The sequence below is a fragment of the Elgaria multicarinata genome, chromosome 19 (assembly GCF_023053635.1).
Source record: "Elgaria multicarinata webbii isolate HBS135686 ecotype San Diego chromosome 19, rElgMul1.1.pri, whole genome shotgun sequence".
NCBI classification, from domain to species: domain Eukaryota; kingdom Metazoa; phylum Chordata; class Lepidosauria; order Squamata; family Anguidae; genus Elgaria; species Elgaria multicarinata.
The window spans coordinates 7,406,517-7,423,472 of record NC_086189.1 but is presented as its reverse complement, the minus strand read 5'-3'; the positions used below and the strand labels follow the sequence as shown (position 1 = coordinate 7,423,472).

At 48.3% G+C, this 16,956-nt stretch overlaps 1 protein-coding gene across 6 annotated transcripts in view; it reads right to left on the bottom strand.

Annotated features, from left to right (window-relative positions):
* Positions 1–337: 337 nt before the first annotated feature.
* Positions 338–16,956, bottom strand: part of SLC25A25 (solute carrier family 25 member 25) — a 50,706-nt gene continuing 34,087 nt past the window's right edge. For 2 of the 6 annotated variants that reach the window (XM_063144900.1, XM_063144905.1), the window contains exons 2-11: positions 10,003–10,129; positions 9,788–9,875; positions 9,007–9,042; positions 8,056–8,167; positions 7,135–7,293; positions 6,262–6,414; positions 6,010–6,117; positions 5,480–5,647; positions 4,681–4,831; positions 338–3,104 (exon numbers count right to left, since the gene is read on the bottom strand). In XM_063144900.1, coding sequence (XP_063000970.1) covers positions 2,920–3,104; positions 4,681–4,831; positions 5,480–5,647; positions 6,010–6,117; positions 6,262–6,414; positions 7,135–7,293; positions 8,056–8,167; positions 9,007–9,042; positions 9,788–9,875; positions 10,003–10,129 — 1,287 coding nt within the window. In that variant the 3' untranslated portion in view covers positions 338–2,919. Of the gene's footprint in view, positions 3,105–4,680; positions 4,832–5,479; positions 5,648–6,009; positions 6,118–6,261; positions 6,415–7,134; positions 7,294–8,055; positions 8,168–9,006; positions 9,043–9,787; positions 9,876–10,002; positions 10,130–15,474; positions 15,700–16,956 lie in introns of those variants that run through there. The other 4 variants (XM_063144902.1, XM_063144906.1, XM_063144903.1 and 1 more) reach the window with 3 other exon arrangements.

Below are 16,956 nucleotides of genomic sequence, written 5' to 3'. Positions count from 1 at the left end.
AAAAAAGTTATGCGTCTACCCCTTAGCGTCAGAATGGCAGAATTTGCTGGTTCTGGAGGAGTCGGCTCAAGTTAACTTTGTGACAAACTGCAATCAGGATTACAAAGGGGGAGGAAGGGAACAGCAGGGATTACAGTAGAGTGTGGATTCCATGTTCCAACTGATAAACTGTACTAGCCTACAGGAATCAGAACTCCAATTGGTGGCTGGTATTTCCAGATGATCCGGTCACAATACAGAATGAAATGGTGGAAGGAAGGTCAAGATGGAACCAGGGATTGTCCCTTAGCCCCAAGACCAACAACCAACAAACTAAAAAGAAAAGAGGCCTCAAGGATACATCAGCATGATAAACCTTTATTAGCAAACTGTCCCCTACCATCAAGGGCTTCTTGCTTTCTTAGATTTGCTTTTCATAAATCCAAGTTACAGCGTCAAAGACAGTTCATTTTGCACTGATTTGTTACGTTCGGAATACTCTCTTCAGGCCACAAATGGTAGAAAGGTGCTGCCGAGGTATGGGGCAAGGGAGGGAAGCTGGTGGCCCTCCGGATGTGTTGCCTACAACCCCCATCAGCCCTTACTAGCATAGACAATGGTGAGGGATGCTGGGACTTGTAGGCCCAAACATCTGGAGAGCCTCAAGTTGTCCACCTTGCTATCGTGACTCACGAAAGGGCGAAGAGGTAAAGCGTCACGTCACTGACCCAGATATGAACTCGAGACAAGTGGGGAGTTATTCCCAAGCAGCCGTGGATCATCCCAACGAAAGAGCAGAGGACCCCCATGGAGGTTGGGGGTGGGGGAAAGAAGCTGCCCTATGCGGCACACGTCTTCCAATGCACGGAGCAGTTGCACGGCCACATAGGCTGCTGCTGCTGCGGCTTTCAGGGCTAACAGCTCCACCGTAGCGCATTCCCGTGCCCCCGGAACAGGCCCCGTTTGGCAGGACCTCAGGAACCCGCACAGAAAACCGCAGCAGCTCAGCTCCGAGCGCGATTTCCTTCCACACCCCAGGAAAACGGGAATCTTGTGGCATTTGTCTCCCTGAGATTCCTTCTTCTTCTGCGTCTCGCCCCAAGTCCAACCAGCCCTTTTCATTATATTAAGGCGCCCCGACCCCCTTTAAAAAAAAAAATACAACGTGTGGTTCTTCAACCAACACCCACCCTAATAAAGAGGCGAAACGTGAGGCGATTCCACGGTAAGGCATGCCTCAAAACGAAGTCCCGTCCCCCCACCATCCCCACATCCCCTTCTCTCCTAAGGCTTTTTCCTACAAGGAATTTTCTCTTGACCGACTGAGTGCCTCAATCAACCCCGGTTGCAAGACTAGGCGTCCCAGTTCATACAAGGGGGAACTGAGCGCTCGTGACCTCTGGAAGGGGCCCTCCCCCACCAGCAGTTCAATCAGGCCATGCTTAAACGTGCAAAACGGTTTTTTAAGAACATAAATACAGAACCTCTACAAAAAAAAAAAAATAATACAGGCAAACCAAGGACACAGTAACTATATTTAAAACAAGTCTATAAAAATAGTTTGAGAATAACTCTTTGCCTTCAAATAAATACAAAATAAATATGCTTTAAGCAGTAAAAACGAAACCATGGAATGTGATGCTGGCCCCGAAGTTGGACGAGGATTCCCCAAGAGGTCTGGGGAGACAGGCTCAAGGGTCCCTTGGTAAGGGCAGAGATATGGCAGCCCCCGCCTTCCCTTCTCCCGATGAAAAGCAGGAAGGGGACGCAAGAAGCCTCCTCTCCCAATCCCCAACAAAAGCGGTTGCTTTCCCACTGTCAGTTCACCCTGTCCATTTCCCCCGCAGCGACGCTACTGCCTACCCCTCAGTCCAGGTCCACCACCACCCCACCCACCCTAACGCAAACTCTAGCATCCACCTATGTAGATCTAAAGCAGCCACGGCTCAGGTTTTCAAAGAGAGGAATTTGGTCGCCACAACCCCCAGCCAGACGGCGTTCAAAAGCGCCATGCAAAATGCTACATGGGGAGCGAAGGTGACTTTCTGTCAGCCGCTGCTACCCACCAGTGCTGCGCTGGACTCAGGTGCAAAGGTGGGTCCAAAGCAGCACAGCTCCCAACGGCGCCAGGTTGCCCAAAGCCCTCCCAGCTGCCCCCGTTGAAGAGACAAGCCTCTCTGGCATGCAAAGACGGACATGCAGGCTCTCGGTGGCTGCTGCTTCCATTATTAAGTGCATCTCGTTAGCAGTTTTAGAGGGACACACGCTCAAATCAGACCTACAAAAATAAAAGCCTTTCAGCTCCGCCCAGCTAGCCTTAAAAGTAACGCTCGGCTTCGGCTTTGCCCTCAGAGTCTTGGTTTGTTTGTTAAGTTACATTGCAGTGTCAAGGATTTTGAAGTAGAACATGAACTGCTCCTACCCAAAAGGAAAGTTTGTAAACAGCAAAGTAATTTCTGGCCCAGCAGCCGTTCCTACTCCACGGCAAGGTGTTGTGTCGACTTAAAGCCATGGGTAGGAGGAGTTGAACAACTCAACGGAAAGAAGCTCTTTCAAGCAAGTTGGAAGGGGATACATTCTCCAGCTCCGAGACTCGCAAGAGGAGAGCTGTGCTCATCTCCCTCCTCTGCTGTGCTAGGAGCTAGGCCAGCATTGACATCTCAAGACATTTTTTTCCCTTGGATTCCCAGTTTGGTCCCTCGCATGCAGGGAGGATTGCCTGATGACAGCTCAAGCACACAGCTCTGGTGGCAGCAACGCAGCGGAAAGGCCCAAGGCCCTCCTGCTCCACCCCACAACACAACCCCATCTGGGATTTTCACAGCTTGGCTCGATCAGCTTAGTGTCAATCAACACATTCACAGAATGAAATGGCCGAACACCCTGGGGTCGCAGCCCCAAGGTAGTGTTAAGAGTTCAAGGGGTCCAGACGCCACGTGGTCACCGGGACTGCACCCCCAGAGTCATCTTCAAGTTCTCGTAGACCACGTAGCTGATGCTCACAGCTGGGATGACCTTCATGAAGTTGGGGGCCAAGCCCCTGTAGAGGCCAAACGCTCCCTCCGTCTTCAGGATATGTTTGAAGAGGCCACTCATGGTCACCTGGGGCGCGCCCTCAATCGAAGCTAGAAGAGAAGCCGTTTGACAGCTGTTAAGAGCCTGGTCGAAAGAGCTATGGGTTGCAGAATACACCTCTCCAAGATATCCATTTCACGTGCGGTGTGCCTTTTCAAAGAGCCTGGGACTATGCTGCCCTATCTCCCTGGCTATAGGTTGGCGTGAGACAGATGTCAAAGGGCGTGGAACATGCGGACAGGAGCATGTGAATTTGGAGTCGCTGACAATGCAGGTCTCCAAGTCCCCACAAGGAAATAAGAGGTCAGCAGCACTTAAAGACACCCTAGCACAGGCATAGGCAACCTTCCCAGGCCGGTGGGCACATTTGTCCTGGGGGGAACGACACACATGGGGGTACATTTTGTCATTTGGGCCATATTGGTAGTGTTGTGCTGCTGACCTGCTGGATTAATGTTGTGCTGGTCTCGGACCGTAATAAAGTGGTTTGATTTGTGTTGCTGACCCCTGTGCTAGCGGTATAGATTTATATAGTTAGACATGGCGCGGAGAGAGAGAAAAAAATGAGGACTCTCCCTCTTCTCTTCCCCTACCAATAATACTAGAACTTGGGGGTCACCCTACGAACCTGGTTAGTAATAGACTAAGGACAGGGGGGGGGAAGTACTTCTTCGCACAAAGTACAGAATTAGTTTATAGAATTTACTGCCAGAAGATATGACGGCCACTGGCTTAGACGGCTTTAAAAATGCGATTAGAGGAAATCATGGGGAGGCAGGGTCTACTCTTGGCTATTAGCCACAATAATAAATGGATCTGTCGGGTTCAGAGGTAGACCCTGTTCAGACGACACGCTAAGCCACGGTGGTTCACCATTTTGAGCTAAACATTGTGGTTAGAACCATTTCTAACCATGGTGGCTGCATAGCCATGGTTTAAACATGTTCACTAACCATCTGCCACAAAAGGGTTAGCGGCCTAACCATGGCTTAGCGTGTTGCCTGAACAAGCATAGTATATTAGGGTGATCCTATGAAAAGGAGGACAGGGATCCTTTAACTTTAACAGTTGTATTCAAAAGGGAATTTCAGCAGGTGTCATTTGTATGCATGTCGCACCTGGTGAAATTCCCTCTTCATCACAACAGTTAAAACTGCAGGAGCCCTGCCCCCTTTAGCTAGAGTGACCAGATACAGAAGCGGGACAGACTCCTACAACTTTAAATGTGATGAAGAAGGAATTTCACCAGGTGCTGTATGCATACAAAATGACACCGGCTGAAATTCATTTTTAGTGCAACTGTTAAAGACACAGGAGCCCTGTCCTCCTTTTCATACGGTCACCCTAAGTATATCTCTAAATGCCACCTGCTGGGGAGGGCTCTTGCTTCATGCTCTGCTTATAGGCTTTTTGGAAATGACATTAAAAAATATCCCTCTGTGCCATTCCTGCCCTTGCAGGTTCAAGTGGCTTATGAATTAGATAAGCTACTGTGTCTACATTAAGACAAATCCTTAACAAATAACTATGGGGCCTCTCTATTCTTGTACTTTGGGAAACAACCATTGATGGCCACAGGTTTTCCTCATCGGAGGCTAGATCCAAAGCCCTCTCAAATGCTCTCACCTTGAGCTTGCATTCGTGTCCGTACCAAGGCGAGAGGGTAGCTGGCCAACTGCCCACAGGTGCTAGAGATGGTACCGCAGGCCAACAGAACGAACACCCCGGGGTCAGCACTATTCACAGCATAACGTTGCAGCCAGCTGTTTTTTAACGTCTAGGAGAAAATCACAAATGAGTCAAAAGTTAGCTGAGAAAAGACACATACAAGCCTTTCAAGAGAGAGAGAGAGTGTGTGTGTGTGAGAGAGAGAGAGAGAGAGAGAGACAGAGTGTGTGTGTGTGTGTGTGAGAGAGAGAGACAGAGAGACAGAGAGAGTGTGTGTGTGTGTGTGTGTGAGAGAGAGAGAGAGAGAGAGACAGAGAGAGACAGAGACAGAGAGAGAAAGAGACAGAGAGTGTGTGTGTGTGTGAGAGAGAGAGGGAGAGTGTGAGTGAGTGTAAGTGTGTGTGTGTGTGTGAGAGAGAGAGAGAGAGAGAGAGAGAGACAGAGAGAGAGAGACAGAGAGAGAGTGTGTGTGTGAGAGAGAGAGAGAGAGAGACAGAGAGAGAGAGAGAGAGAGAAAGAGACAGAGAGTGTGTGTGTGTGTGTGAGAGAGAGAGGGAGAGTGTGAGTGAGTGTAAGTGTGTGTGTGTGTGTGTGTGTGTGTGTGTGTGAGAGAGAGAGAGAGGGAGAGAGGGAGGGGGGGTATGACCAGAGCTTCTGATATCAGTGTTGCAGAATGACACTGGGGATTAGAAGACTGACAACTGGAATAATTTTCCTTAATTCATTCCTTAATGACATCCACACCTTTGCCTCTTACCTCGTATACAGCGAGGTCAATCCCAGCGTACGGAATGATTCCCAGCATATTAGGGACGTAGCCTTTGTAGAAAGCGCCCATGCCTTCCTTGGCGAGGATGTTCTTCGCGCAGTGCAGCATCCCCAAGTACTGCCCTGTTTTGCGCAGGGCCATCCGTGTCTTCAGGACCTAAAGCCGTCGGGAGAAGAGAAGCGTCAGGAACTGGATGTCACAGGCAGGAAGAAACAAATGCTTTTCCTGAACTGAAGACAGTAAACTGTCCAAGGGAGAGCCATAAAGCACAGCGCCAATATCGCCAACTGACAAGTCAGCATGGTGGAAGACATGCCTCCAAACCATTTGAAACAATTCTTAGTAGTAATTGTGTTTTAAGGTACTTGTTCTATTATTGTTTTAATCAATTTTTATTTATCTATGAGTGTCATGTTGCCACAAGTGCCATTTTCTGGGTAGAAAGGCAGGGCACGAATCAAATAAATAGATAAAGGGAGAGTGCCGACCTCAGCTGAAGGCTAAGTTCAGAAACTCACCTCCATGGGATAGATGCTGCTCTGCGCAATGGCTCCTGCCAAGGAACCTGCCACCAGCCTCTCGTGAATCCTCAGCACCTCCTGGTCAGTGCCAATGAACCGCTTGATCTGTTGAAAGGGGCAACGTGTCGTTAGGCCCAACAGTCGCTAGGCCACTCACATCCTTCCCCCCTCGTGAGCTCAACGGTGGGATTTATGCACAGCCAGCCAGCCTCCCCCACAAGCACAGGGCCCTCACTCTGATGCTTTTACCTGTTCGTAGGCCATGAACTTGATAGCTGATTCTGGAGCGATCTTCAAGACATTGATGCCGTTCCCTCGCCAAAGTGACCTCGGGCCGCCCTCTTTAATCATCTGGGTAAAGCCTCCAACAATGCACATGTTGTTGCTGCGAGACGCATGGACCTGAAAGGGAGAGAAACTTTTTAAGACTGGATCCAAGCCCAAACAGCACCTCTCATCTACGTGCAAGGCTGTTGTCTATCTCCTGCCTTTCTGCCAAGAGCGGTGCTCAAGGCGACTAACAATAATAAAATACAGATTAAAAGCAAAACCTCAGTGAAAACACAGCATAGACACAGATCCGTTAGGACGCAATAAAAGAAACGGCTTTTATTAAATGGTGAGTCCTGACCGCTGCTGTGCAAAGTCCAAATTCCTCCTTTCACAACGTGCTTTCTGACAGCAATTGTGCTTCTCTGCCCTTTGAGCCCAGAACAGGAAGAACTGCCAGCAACACAGAGGTCACCTTGTGTCCAGCGAGGGCTCTTACAGCCAGTTCTAAGGGAATGCTTGCTCTGCCAGGACTGAGCAGGCCAAGAACTGAGCGGCTGTTGACACCAGCCTCTCCTGCCCAATTCCCAATGGAGCGTGGGTAACTTGATGGGAAGGAGCAGGGCAAGTGTGGCCATATACCTATCGCAGACAGAAACGTAACTGCAATTTTACAGGAGAACAGAAGGGGTCAGCGAAACTGCTAGATGGTGCCAGAACTATTCGTATAGCGGAGAAATCCCCATATCTTTTATTTCCCGTATTTCTGTAGGAAAAGCCTGAGGCTCGTGTGAAACTGTTCTAAGAAAAAAGCGAAGGCAACACCAGAAGAAGGGAGGGCCTCCAACCTACCTGCATGATCACTTTTAGGCGGTCCAAAGGAGCAGTACATGTTCTTGACACGGCTCCGGCACCTCCCCCGGCAACCAGGTGTCGCCACCACATCCCAGTCTGCCTCTCTTCCACTGTGAACTCATCCGGCACGGTCAGATTCTCTCCCACATCAAAGATCTGCGAGGCAACAAAGCAAGGCGTGAGCAGAACCCTTTTCTTCAGCAGCATCAGGAGAGCGCGAGGACTTCCTTAAGAGGTCTGGCCCTCGTTTTGCCATGCTCCAAGATGAACAAGTTAAGCAGGAAAGCAATTAACTCAAGCGTCCGGTTTTAAAAGCGGCATCTTGTTTATAGAACAGTATCGGTTTTGTTCTCCCCTGCATGTGGCCACAAGCTAATAAAATTTGCTAGGAGACATGCAGAACGAACACGGGTGGAGGCCCTTTACATCATCCTAGTCCCAGTTCAGAAAGTTGGCCATTTGCCATCCCTGCAATCGACTGGTGTTCAAAACGACCAGCCACGGGGGACGGGAGAGGGAGAATGATCTAGCATTCTTCTAGAGTTCACAGGCTGCTTTATTACACAGCACCAAGTGCCAAATTTACCAAAGGAAGACTCCAATCAGTTTCCAGAATTGGCAGGTTGCAAACTAGCAGGAGCCAGTCGCTCATGTACAATGAAAACAGGAAAGTAGTTTACCTGCTTTCCCCTCCCTGAGAGAATTTACTTTCACGTGTGCTTGAGATTTTAAGATCCAGGCCAGAATGCACGTTTTTTAAAAAAGGAGTGAGCAGGGAGCAACCAGAGCGAGAAGGCAGATAATTCTTGATGAAAACTACAGATAGAGGCCAGGCTTGCAGGGGAAGAGGGGGACCTCCACCACAAATGCAGCCAAGGGTTTCTCCCAAGCTGCGCATGAGGAATCTTAATTTCTTACCGTTGAATGCTTCCAGTACAAAATAATCTCTGGAATGTTCTCTACGGGGTGCAAGAGGTGATAGTCACGCCATTCGTTCCAGTCTATGGTCATCGTCCCATTTTTATCCATGCTGCGAAAATAAATTGGGAAGGCTGAGTGAACAGGAGGCAAAGAGGAGGGGGGCTGTCTTACCAACTCCTTAACCTCATCCCGTCCCCATAAAACAAAATCGCTCGAAGGAGGACCAAAGGATGTGTGATTATGACTTTAACACAGAGGGGGTGAACTTCTTCCAGCCTGAGGACCAAATTCCATTTCAGAGAAGATCTCTGGGGTTGCACTCCAGCGGTGGGCAGGGGTGAAGCCAAAAAGTGGGGTGGGTGGGAGGAAAACGAAAAACTGCCAGCATTCTCTAGCTTCAAAGTCTTACTTCTAGTAACTAAGCCTTAGGAGAGGCACTTCAACCTTTTAGAATGGGGGTGGGGAGGGGAATACAGCACAAAACCTTGGAAATTGGTGGTTGTGGGGGAAAGGGCTGTGGACATCTGGGGAAACTGGAGGGCCGGACAGGGACCCCAAGAGGGCCGGATTTGGCCCCCGGGCCAGAGGTTCTACACCCCTGTGTTAACAACTTTACTTTTCGGTTTGGGGAATTACCCTTTCCTTTCTAGATTTTTTTGCAGTTTGGTTATTTTATGAGTATATATTGCTTTGCTGGGTAGTTTTATGTTACCCGTCATGAGATTTCAAAGTTTTAATGCAACTGCCTGAACACTGCCTTTGAGAGGGTTAGCTGAAAAGCAGCACAGGTATTCCACACATTCAAAAAATCTGCTTCTGCATTTATCCTCCTCCCCCCAGGCTCGCTAAAAATGTGCTACACACTACCAACGTCACGTCACAGGGGCGGAGGACAACTAGTATACGAGTGACAATGAGCCAGTGAAGAATATACACTGTGGTACTTACTAGGTGACAGGACCCCAGAAGTGCCCAGTCCTTATTCTGACAGACAGACAGACAGGTAGGCAGGCAGAGGGGGGGATGCAAAGAGGGAAAAAGGACAAGGAAGTGATTGTTAAAAGTCAGTGCCACAGTGGGAAGCATTTCAGTGTGTTAAGTCGCAAACACATACGATAGGAGAGAGCAGCGAAAGACACACACACACCCCTTAGGCTTATCATTACTTTAAGATGATCTACGCTGCAATAAAGCACTGTGCACAGTGAGAACAGAAGGCAGTGAGAACTGGATCCAATCTGGTCCAATCACGAAAAGCTCTTTCTTAGCAGACGGCTAGCAAGAGTTGGTTTGCCTGTGTGTTCCTTGCCTGCCTTGCAGTCAGGGAGCACACAGGTAAATGTCCTCAGTCTGTTCTAGAGGATGGAAAGTTACCGACATGCACCCCTCCTCCCAAAAGCTGAGAAGCCATTCCACGGAGACAACGCTGCCGTCTCGCGAAGCAGCATTCTGTTTGCTTTTGATGTCACATGCTCTTATGCATTCTGGTTGAACTGTGTCCTAGCTTCAAATCGTCCCTACAATTCCCGGAAAAGAGGTGGATGGTTTCTCGCCTGTGGTTGGTGTCCTAGCATGGTTAGCTATAGAGAAAAGCAGCGGAGTTGTTTCTCAGGAGTTTTTTTTAAAAAAAGAACAGAAAAACAATAAAAAGGAAAAAGAGTTGGAGAGCACAAAGAAGACGAAGGTACCGCCTCACCCTGAAAACACTGAAGCCAGGTGCAACACTCACCTCTTGAGGATTTTCTCTGCCTGCTGTTCAGAGATCTTGACTCCCAGATCCCGAAGGGACTGCATGATCTCCTGTGCATCAATGCAACCTGCAAGGGAGAGCAGGGCCTGTGAGCTTGGAGCTTGACAGACAAAATAAAGTAGCCAAGAGACCTGTGGCCGAAGCTGAAGCTGAACCCCCCTCGCTCCCAAGTAAATAAGCAGGGATGAGCTCACCATCATTCTTTTTGTCTAAACTTTTGAAAACCAGCCTCAGTTTCTTTTCATGGTCTTGGAGATAGTGAACAAACTCCTCAAAATCCAGCTGGCCATCCAGGTCCTTATCTCCGGCTTTTACAATTTTCTATATGAAAGGACATAAAAATAACCACAGTTAGTCCCATATTCATAGAATCATAGAATCATAGAATCGCAGAGTTGGAAGGGGCCTACAAGGCCATCGAGTCCAACCCCCTGCTCAAGGCAGGAATCCACCCTAAAGCATCCCTGACAGGTGGTTGTCCAGCTGCCTCTTGAAGGCCTCTAGTGTGGGAGAGCCCACAACTTCCCTAGGTAGCTGATTCCACCGTCGCACTGCTCTAACAGTCAGGAAGTTTTTCCTGATGTCCAGCCGGAATCTGGCTTCCTTTAACTTGAGCCCGTTATTCCGTTATTCACTTTTACATAGTTGTGTTCAAGGGGGAGGAATGGTCAAATAGGCTCAACATGGCCATAAATACCAGGAGCTCTTACGCTTTATTCTTGAGAAGACATTGGCTACCCAGAGGAACGTAAACTCTTCATACCAGGAGGATAACTTGTTAGCCATGTCCTAACCACTTGAAACAACTTCCCGGGCAGGAATCTACAAATATGGTCACCAATGGCAAGTAGAAGGTACAATTCAGCTGTACGGTGTAGCTGCATATTGCATCACTACAATTTTATTGTACTTTTTGTAAATCTACTGGCAACAGAGGGGATCTATGCATCTTGTGCTGGAATGCAGAACTGGGTTGGAGGGGAAGAGTTGCCAACCAAGTATACGTTCACTGCCAGCCACTCTTCCTCTGAAAAACCCCTTGGTGGGCATTGTTTTGTTCCTGAAGCAAAAAAGCAAGGAAGTTGGAGCTTCATCAACTATTAGGAACAACAGTTCAATATGAAACCACACACAAATGCTGGAGTTACAAAGAGAATCTCCCCAACATGGGGCACTCCAGATTTGCTGGACTACAATTCACATCATCCCCCCCAGCCACTTGTCCAACTCTCTCAAGTTAACTTTTTTTTTAAATAATAATAATAAAAGGAGCAGACGGAAAAACTAGCTGTATCCGGGGAAAAGCTGACTGCTGCCAGAAAAGCCCATCGATAAGCTGAAAGCTAACATTAATGGCAATATTTAAAAGATAACGGCGGCTTTATTACAAGCTCAAACTGGCTTGGTCACCCTGCAGTTATGCACTTGTGCAAGATCCTGGGGGAACTAGATTTTAGGAGCAGAGTGTCTCTTTCCGGGACAGATTAAGGGATGGCAAGTCCAGGCTGTTAATGAGTAAGGAAACCTCACCCTTAGCATTCATATTAGCAGGAAGAAGTACCTCGAGCCTTTGCCTACATAGGCAGGTGAGCAAGTAAGCAGCTATAGCACTAATGTACCTTGGTCCACACCTGCTTTGCTCTCTGCTTTGCATAGACAGCAGGAAATGAATCTGGCAGATAAAACGTCGGAACCACCCAGAAAAGACACCAGCCCTCTCCTCACAGTGGCTCCGCACGGCACAAGGTGATCCGCCACTGTCTTACAGCCTTCCCTGATCAGATGTCCTCTGGATGAGTTGGACTACAACTCCCAGCATGGCTGGGGGATGCTGGGAGTTGTAGCCCAACATCTGGAGAGCATCAGGCTGGGGAAGGCTGAATTAAATGGAGCTTTCAGAATCAGCCAAAATATAGCTGGTGAAAAGATAAGACTTACTGAGAGAAAGAAATGGATTGGCATACTTTTAATAATCAGGCTACCGATAATATGCTTTGTATTGGGATCATAAAAATATTTGACATTGCATAAGAAACTGAACCTCTGAGAATTGCACAAAAATTATTTGGAGAGCGCCTTCCTCTCCCCCAACCCCTGATTTCCTGATTTCCAACTGCTAAACTTAGGCCTTCATATAATTTAATACCATCCCCAACCTAACCTTAATAAGAATGTTCAGTCACCATCTGCAGTGACCTTTCGTGTGTCCAAGGTGGATCTAATCTGCAGACAGTCATATGACAGTTGTAGAAATGCAGAGATAGAAGGGATCACAATTTGTGAGCTATAGATAGAAAGAAACCTCCAGCATGCCGACAGATAGCTGCAAACCAGCTTATTCAGGATTTCTCAAGAGCAAACAAGCTCTTTGCAAGAGACACTGAGATTTTACTGCTCTTGTAAAGGAATCCTGGAGAACCCAAAATACATTTTGCTCCCCCAAAAAGCATACTGTGGTGCGGATGGGGCAAAATTGGGGGGAATGTCTGGTCATGGGCATTCCCAGGTGCACCTGCCAAGTGAGCTGCCCTCACTGAACTCATTTGGCTGAGATGCAAACGGTTTCTAAAATTACAACACTGGGCTCTCATCATGGGTTGGGCGCTGGCATTCTTTCCTACATGTGCACAGGGTCTGCACATTAATCTTCTTGTGCCAAGAAAGCAAGACAGTTGGGGGCCCTGATACAGACCTTATGCTTATGAAGTAGAATACGGTATTTCTACAATTCTACTAAAAAAAAATCTTAGCCTTCTTCCCTTTATTCCCTAGACCGAGGGTGGGCAGAAGGCAGATCAAGATCTACTGGTAGATTTCTGGGTGACTCCCAGCAGTTTGGAAACAGCAAGAACAAAAGTCTCTCCCCACACACATGCCACTCAACCTCTCTGAATGGGACTGCTGAAAAGAACAAAAGTGTATGTGCGTGTTTGGGGGGGGGGGGGGGTTAGATAGCCCGGAGTGGAGTGGAGTATGAAAGTTCAGTTATGATACTAGGGGTGGGCCCTTGGGCTGAGGTGTATTCCTTAATTCTACTATGTCAGCCTTCCCAGCATATCTTGAACTACAGCTCCCAGAATTCCTGAGCATTAGGCATGCTGGCTGGGGCTGATGGGAGTTGAAGTCCAAAACATCAGGAATGCACCAAATGAGGGAAGGCTAGACTAATTGTATGTGTGTCCTGAGCCACTATTTTGGTGGATTTAGGGATTGTGGTTAAAAAAAACCCAAAACAGACCTAAGGAGCCAGATAACTGTCCACCCCTGCCTTTCATCAAGCCCCCCAAGGTCGCCCTAAATATATTTCCCTGCATAGCTGAGTTCTAATGCACAATTCTACACATTTTGGCACTGTTGGGGTTCTAGCCTAGCTTGGATTTATCAGTAGCCGACAACTACTGTAGTGTGTCACAGTTCTATAGCCCTGACACTATCACACACTCCCCCTTCAAACATGGCTGCCAAAGCAGCGCTAAGAGCTAAGAGCTCACTTCTCCTCACCTGTGAATCAGAGTAACCAACTCCATCTGTGAATTGGTGCGCTTCAGTTTGGTACCGAACACAATGCTGGTCAAACTAGAAGCACTGTGTTCTGGGTGGGTGGGTGGCGGACCTTGAACAAACTAAAATTCCTCACAAAAGTCAGTTAACGGGTTTAAGCAGCTAACTGGTTGGCCTTCCAGAAACCTGTTAGAACTGCAGTGACGGAAGCAAGGAAGGTTTCATAATAACTTAAGCGTCTTACAGGGTACAGACCACTGACAAACCACGGAACCCTCCCTGCACACCTGTACCTGTGGTAGAGCACCTGCTTTGCATGTAGGAGGTCCCAGGTTCAATCCCCGGAGTCACCACCTGGTAGGGCTCAGGAAAACATCCCAGTCTGGAACCTTGGAGTTCCACTGCCAGATGTTGCACCATGTCCTGCTTGTTCATCCCTGGCCGATGGCTGATCGGCCACTGTGTGAACAGAGCACTGGACTAGATGGACCCTTGGTCTGATCCAGCATCAGGGCTCTTCCCATGTTCTTATGGCAATGGCCTTACCCAAGGAAAGCAAACACACATCGCCAAGAGACACCCTGCTAGTGTTTTAAGCCAGACCTGCACAAATGCATGACCCACTGAACCCCAAACAGCTCACCAGATGTGCGCTGTTCCCTACCAGGTGCTTGGCCACCCTTTCATGTTTATTTATTTATTACATTGCTATACTGCTCAATAGTCAAGGCTTTCCAGCCAGTTCACAATTAAAAACATAAAATACATCATGGTGAGACACACATATATATATATATCTTTAAGTAACACGTAAAACCTAGCAGCAGTTATAGCCCAGGGAAAGCCTATGTGAAAAGGTGTGTTTTCAGGCAGTGTTGAAAAGATGTTACATTTTCTGCCTCCCGAACCACAAGAGGGAGGGTCTTCCAGAGGGTGGGGGCCGCCACAGAGAAGGCTCTAGGAAAGAAACTTAAACCAGAGAGCTGCCAACCCTTTGCTCACATGCTGGGGGGGGGGGGGGGTCTGCTGGACTGTGTTGAAACACATGTCATACAGGCCTGCTTTAAGAAACCTGCAATTCCTTGACCTTTACAGAAATTTTGAAGTTAAGGCCACAGTTCCACTCCTGACCATTTGACCGGAGGAGGGTAACTCTGAAGAGAACCACAGGCATCCCCCTTCCCTTCACAGACATTGACCCCTTTGTTTGCCCACCAACAATGCCACCCAGCCTACGGATGTGCCTTGCTTCCTCCTCATCTTAACTTCTCCAACGTACATGTCCCCATTCTCTTTTTATTTGCATGTAGTAAGGACAAAGACAGCCCCAGCATTCCCGGAGGGGGAGAGCCTGGCTCACTGTAGAGCCCCAGGGTGTTTTGAAAGGAAGTTGGGAAATTCTACCCCAGCTGTTCATCCTGGTATATTTGAAACTGATGGGGAAAAAGCGGCTTGGCCCCACTGCTGAGCTGCCAATACAAACCCAACTGATGCTGGGATCAGCATGAGCTGACCCGATGAGAAATAAGAAGGCCTATGCTCTGTGGGAAAGAGACAGTTGTGGAAAACTCACAGGGCCAAGCAGATCTACTGAGAGGCCTTGGGCAAACCAGTACACCTCAGCAATTATTCTTCAAGGAAAATGAGAACTGGAGAAGAGAGAGAGAAAAAAAAACAATTCCCATCTCTCTCATATCTTGAAAATTGCTATATAAGTGCTAATACATTCTCAGGATCCACCTCCAGATCAGAGAGGCAGCGTGGTGCCAGGCTTAAACCAAGGAGGCCTGGGTTCAAATCCCCACTCAACCATCACAGTTCATAGAGATGAATCTGAACAAATCAGCCTGTCTCAACCTAAAATGCCTTACAAGATTCTTGTGAAAGTAAAATGGGGTGGGTGGGAGAATGGGGCAAAAGACCTCTTATGCCAGCTTTCTCCAACCTGGGGGCCACCAGATGTGTTGGACATCCCCACCAATGGCCATGCTGGCTGGGGATGATGAAGCATGTAGTCCAAGACATCTGGAGGCCCCCAGGCTGGGGAAGGTTGATGTATGCCATCCTGAGCTCCAGGCATAAAGGATGGAACAAAAAAAACAATGAAATACAAAACACACGAGAACAATTCAGCTCATTTGCCTCCACCCCACCTTCATTCGTACCTGCTTCCATTGACGATAGACGGAGAATTCCTGGGAAGGAATCAAAAGGCTCAGTCTGAAGATGGACTTGAGTTCAGCAGGGAGCCCCTTCGACTCAAAGTACTCAAATTCCGCCTGGGACTCATCAAACGTCGGCACATAGAGGCACAGGCAAAGCATTTTCCCCCCAGCTGCTCACGGAATTCACCCAGTTCCCGGCACTCCGTTCAGTGGGTGGAAGGGAAATGCCGGCAAATCTCATGACACATGGCTATGAGCTGTCCCTTGCTCCGCCCTGATTGGCTGCCTGAGCCCTGCCCTTCTGCTTAAAAGGGAAGCCACCGTTGCTCAAGCCCTCCCAGACACCCAATAAAGCCCTGGATCCTTGACAAGAGCATGTGACCCGCTTTCCAGATTGCTCAACCGCAGCCTTCGTAAAAGGAAAGGCCCACGTCACTTTCGCAGGCAGGAGAGATTAACCCTCTGCAGCCCCTCCCGGACTTCAGAGCTGCGTTAGACAGGAGCAGCACACTGCACACCCAGTGCTCAACCCACAATTTTGTGGCACAAAAAAATGATGCCAATTATAAAGGGAAGGATGAGCCTATAGTTCATCTTCTAGGGGCTGAGTAATCAGGGTGTGTCCCCTGTCCAAAAGGCAGACAAATGCCCAAGTCAGTATGCAAGCCCCCTTCCATGTGAACGGAAGGGGCAATGTTTTAAATGGATATAACAAGAAAGGGGAGGTGAGAATGAGACCCAATTACCTCCGACAGAAACAAATTCATTTTTGATTTAAGACAAAACCCAAAACCGCGTTGAGCCAGGGCTTGCTTGTCTCAACCTGTTCAGCTATCGCATCATTAACGCAGCAGTAGCAGCAACATAAAAGCGCAACAAAGCCACAGGGCAAAGTAATGTTCGGCTGTCCCAAGCTGCCCTCTGAAATAACGTCTTAAAAGCTACCGCCTAAAAGCCACTAATGGAGCCAGGCACGTTTCCTGTGGGAAGATGCTCCACAAAAGCAGGTGCCATCACTGAAAAGCCACCCCCGCATGGCTAATGTGCTACAGATTCAGCTCCTGCTCTGCGGTACCAAGGCAGCAGGCATGTTCAACAGGATGTGCACGTGGAGATCTATGCCACCTGTCCTGATCAGCATGTCAAACAAGCAACCTGTGCATCTCAACTTTTTTTTTTTTTTAACGAGGAAAAGAAGCACTAGGTTAGAATGGGCAACTCCCTCAAGTTCTGTAAATGCTTGTATTGAAATATATCAGAGGCAGCCTCACGCAGCAGACTGTGCCCAGCATTGCACCAACAGTTCGGTGTATTTCCTTTTGTAAGCACAGTTCTGATTTAAAAGCTAATTACGGCAGCCTGGCTGAACTATGGGGTTAGGTAAAGAGGTGAGATTCGATATCCCTGTCACTGTGAATGCCACAAAGAAATTAGGTTGCTGCCCACAAATTCACATTTCATGCACACACATTCACATTTCAT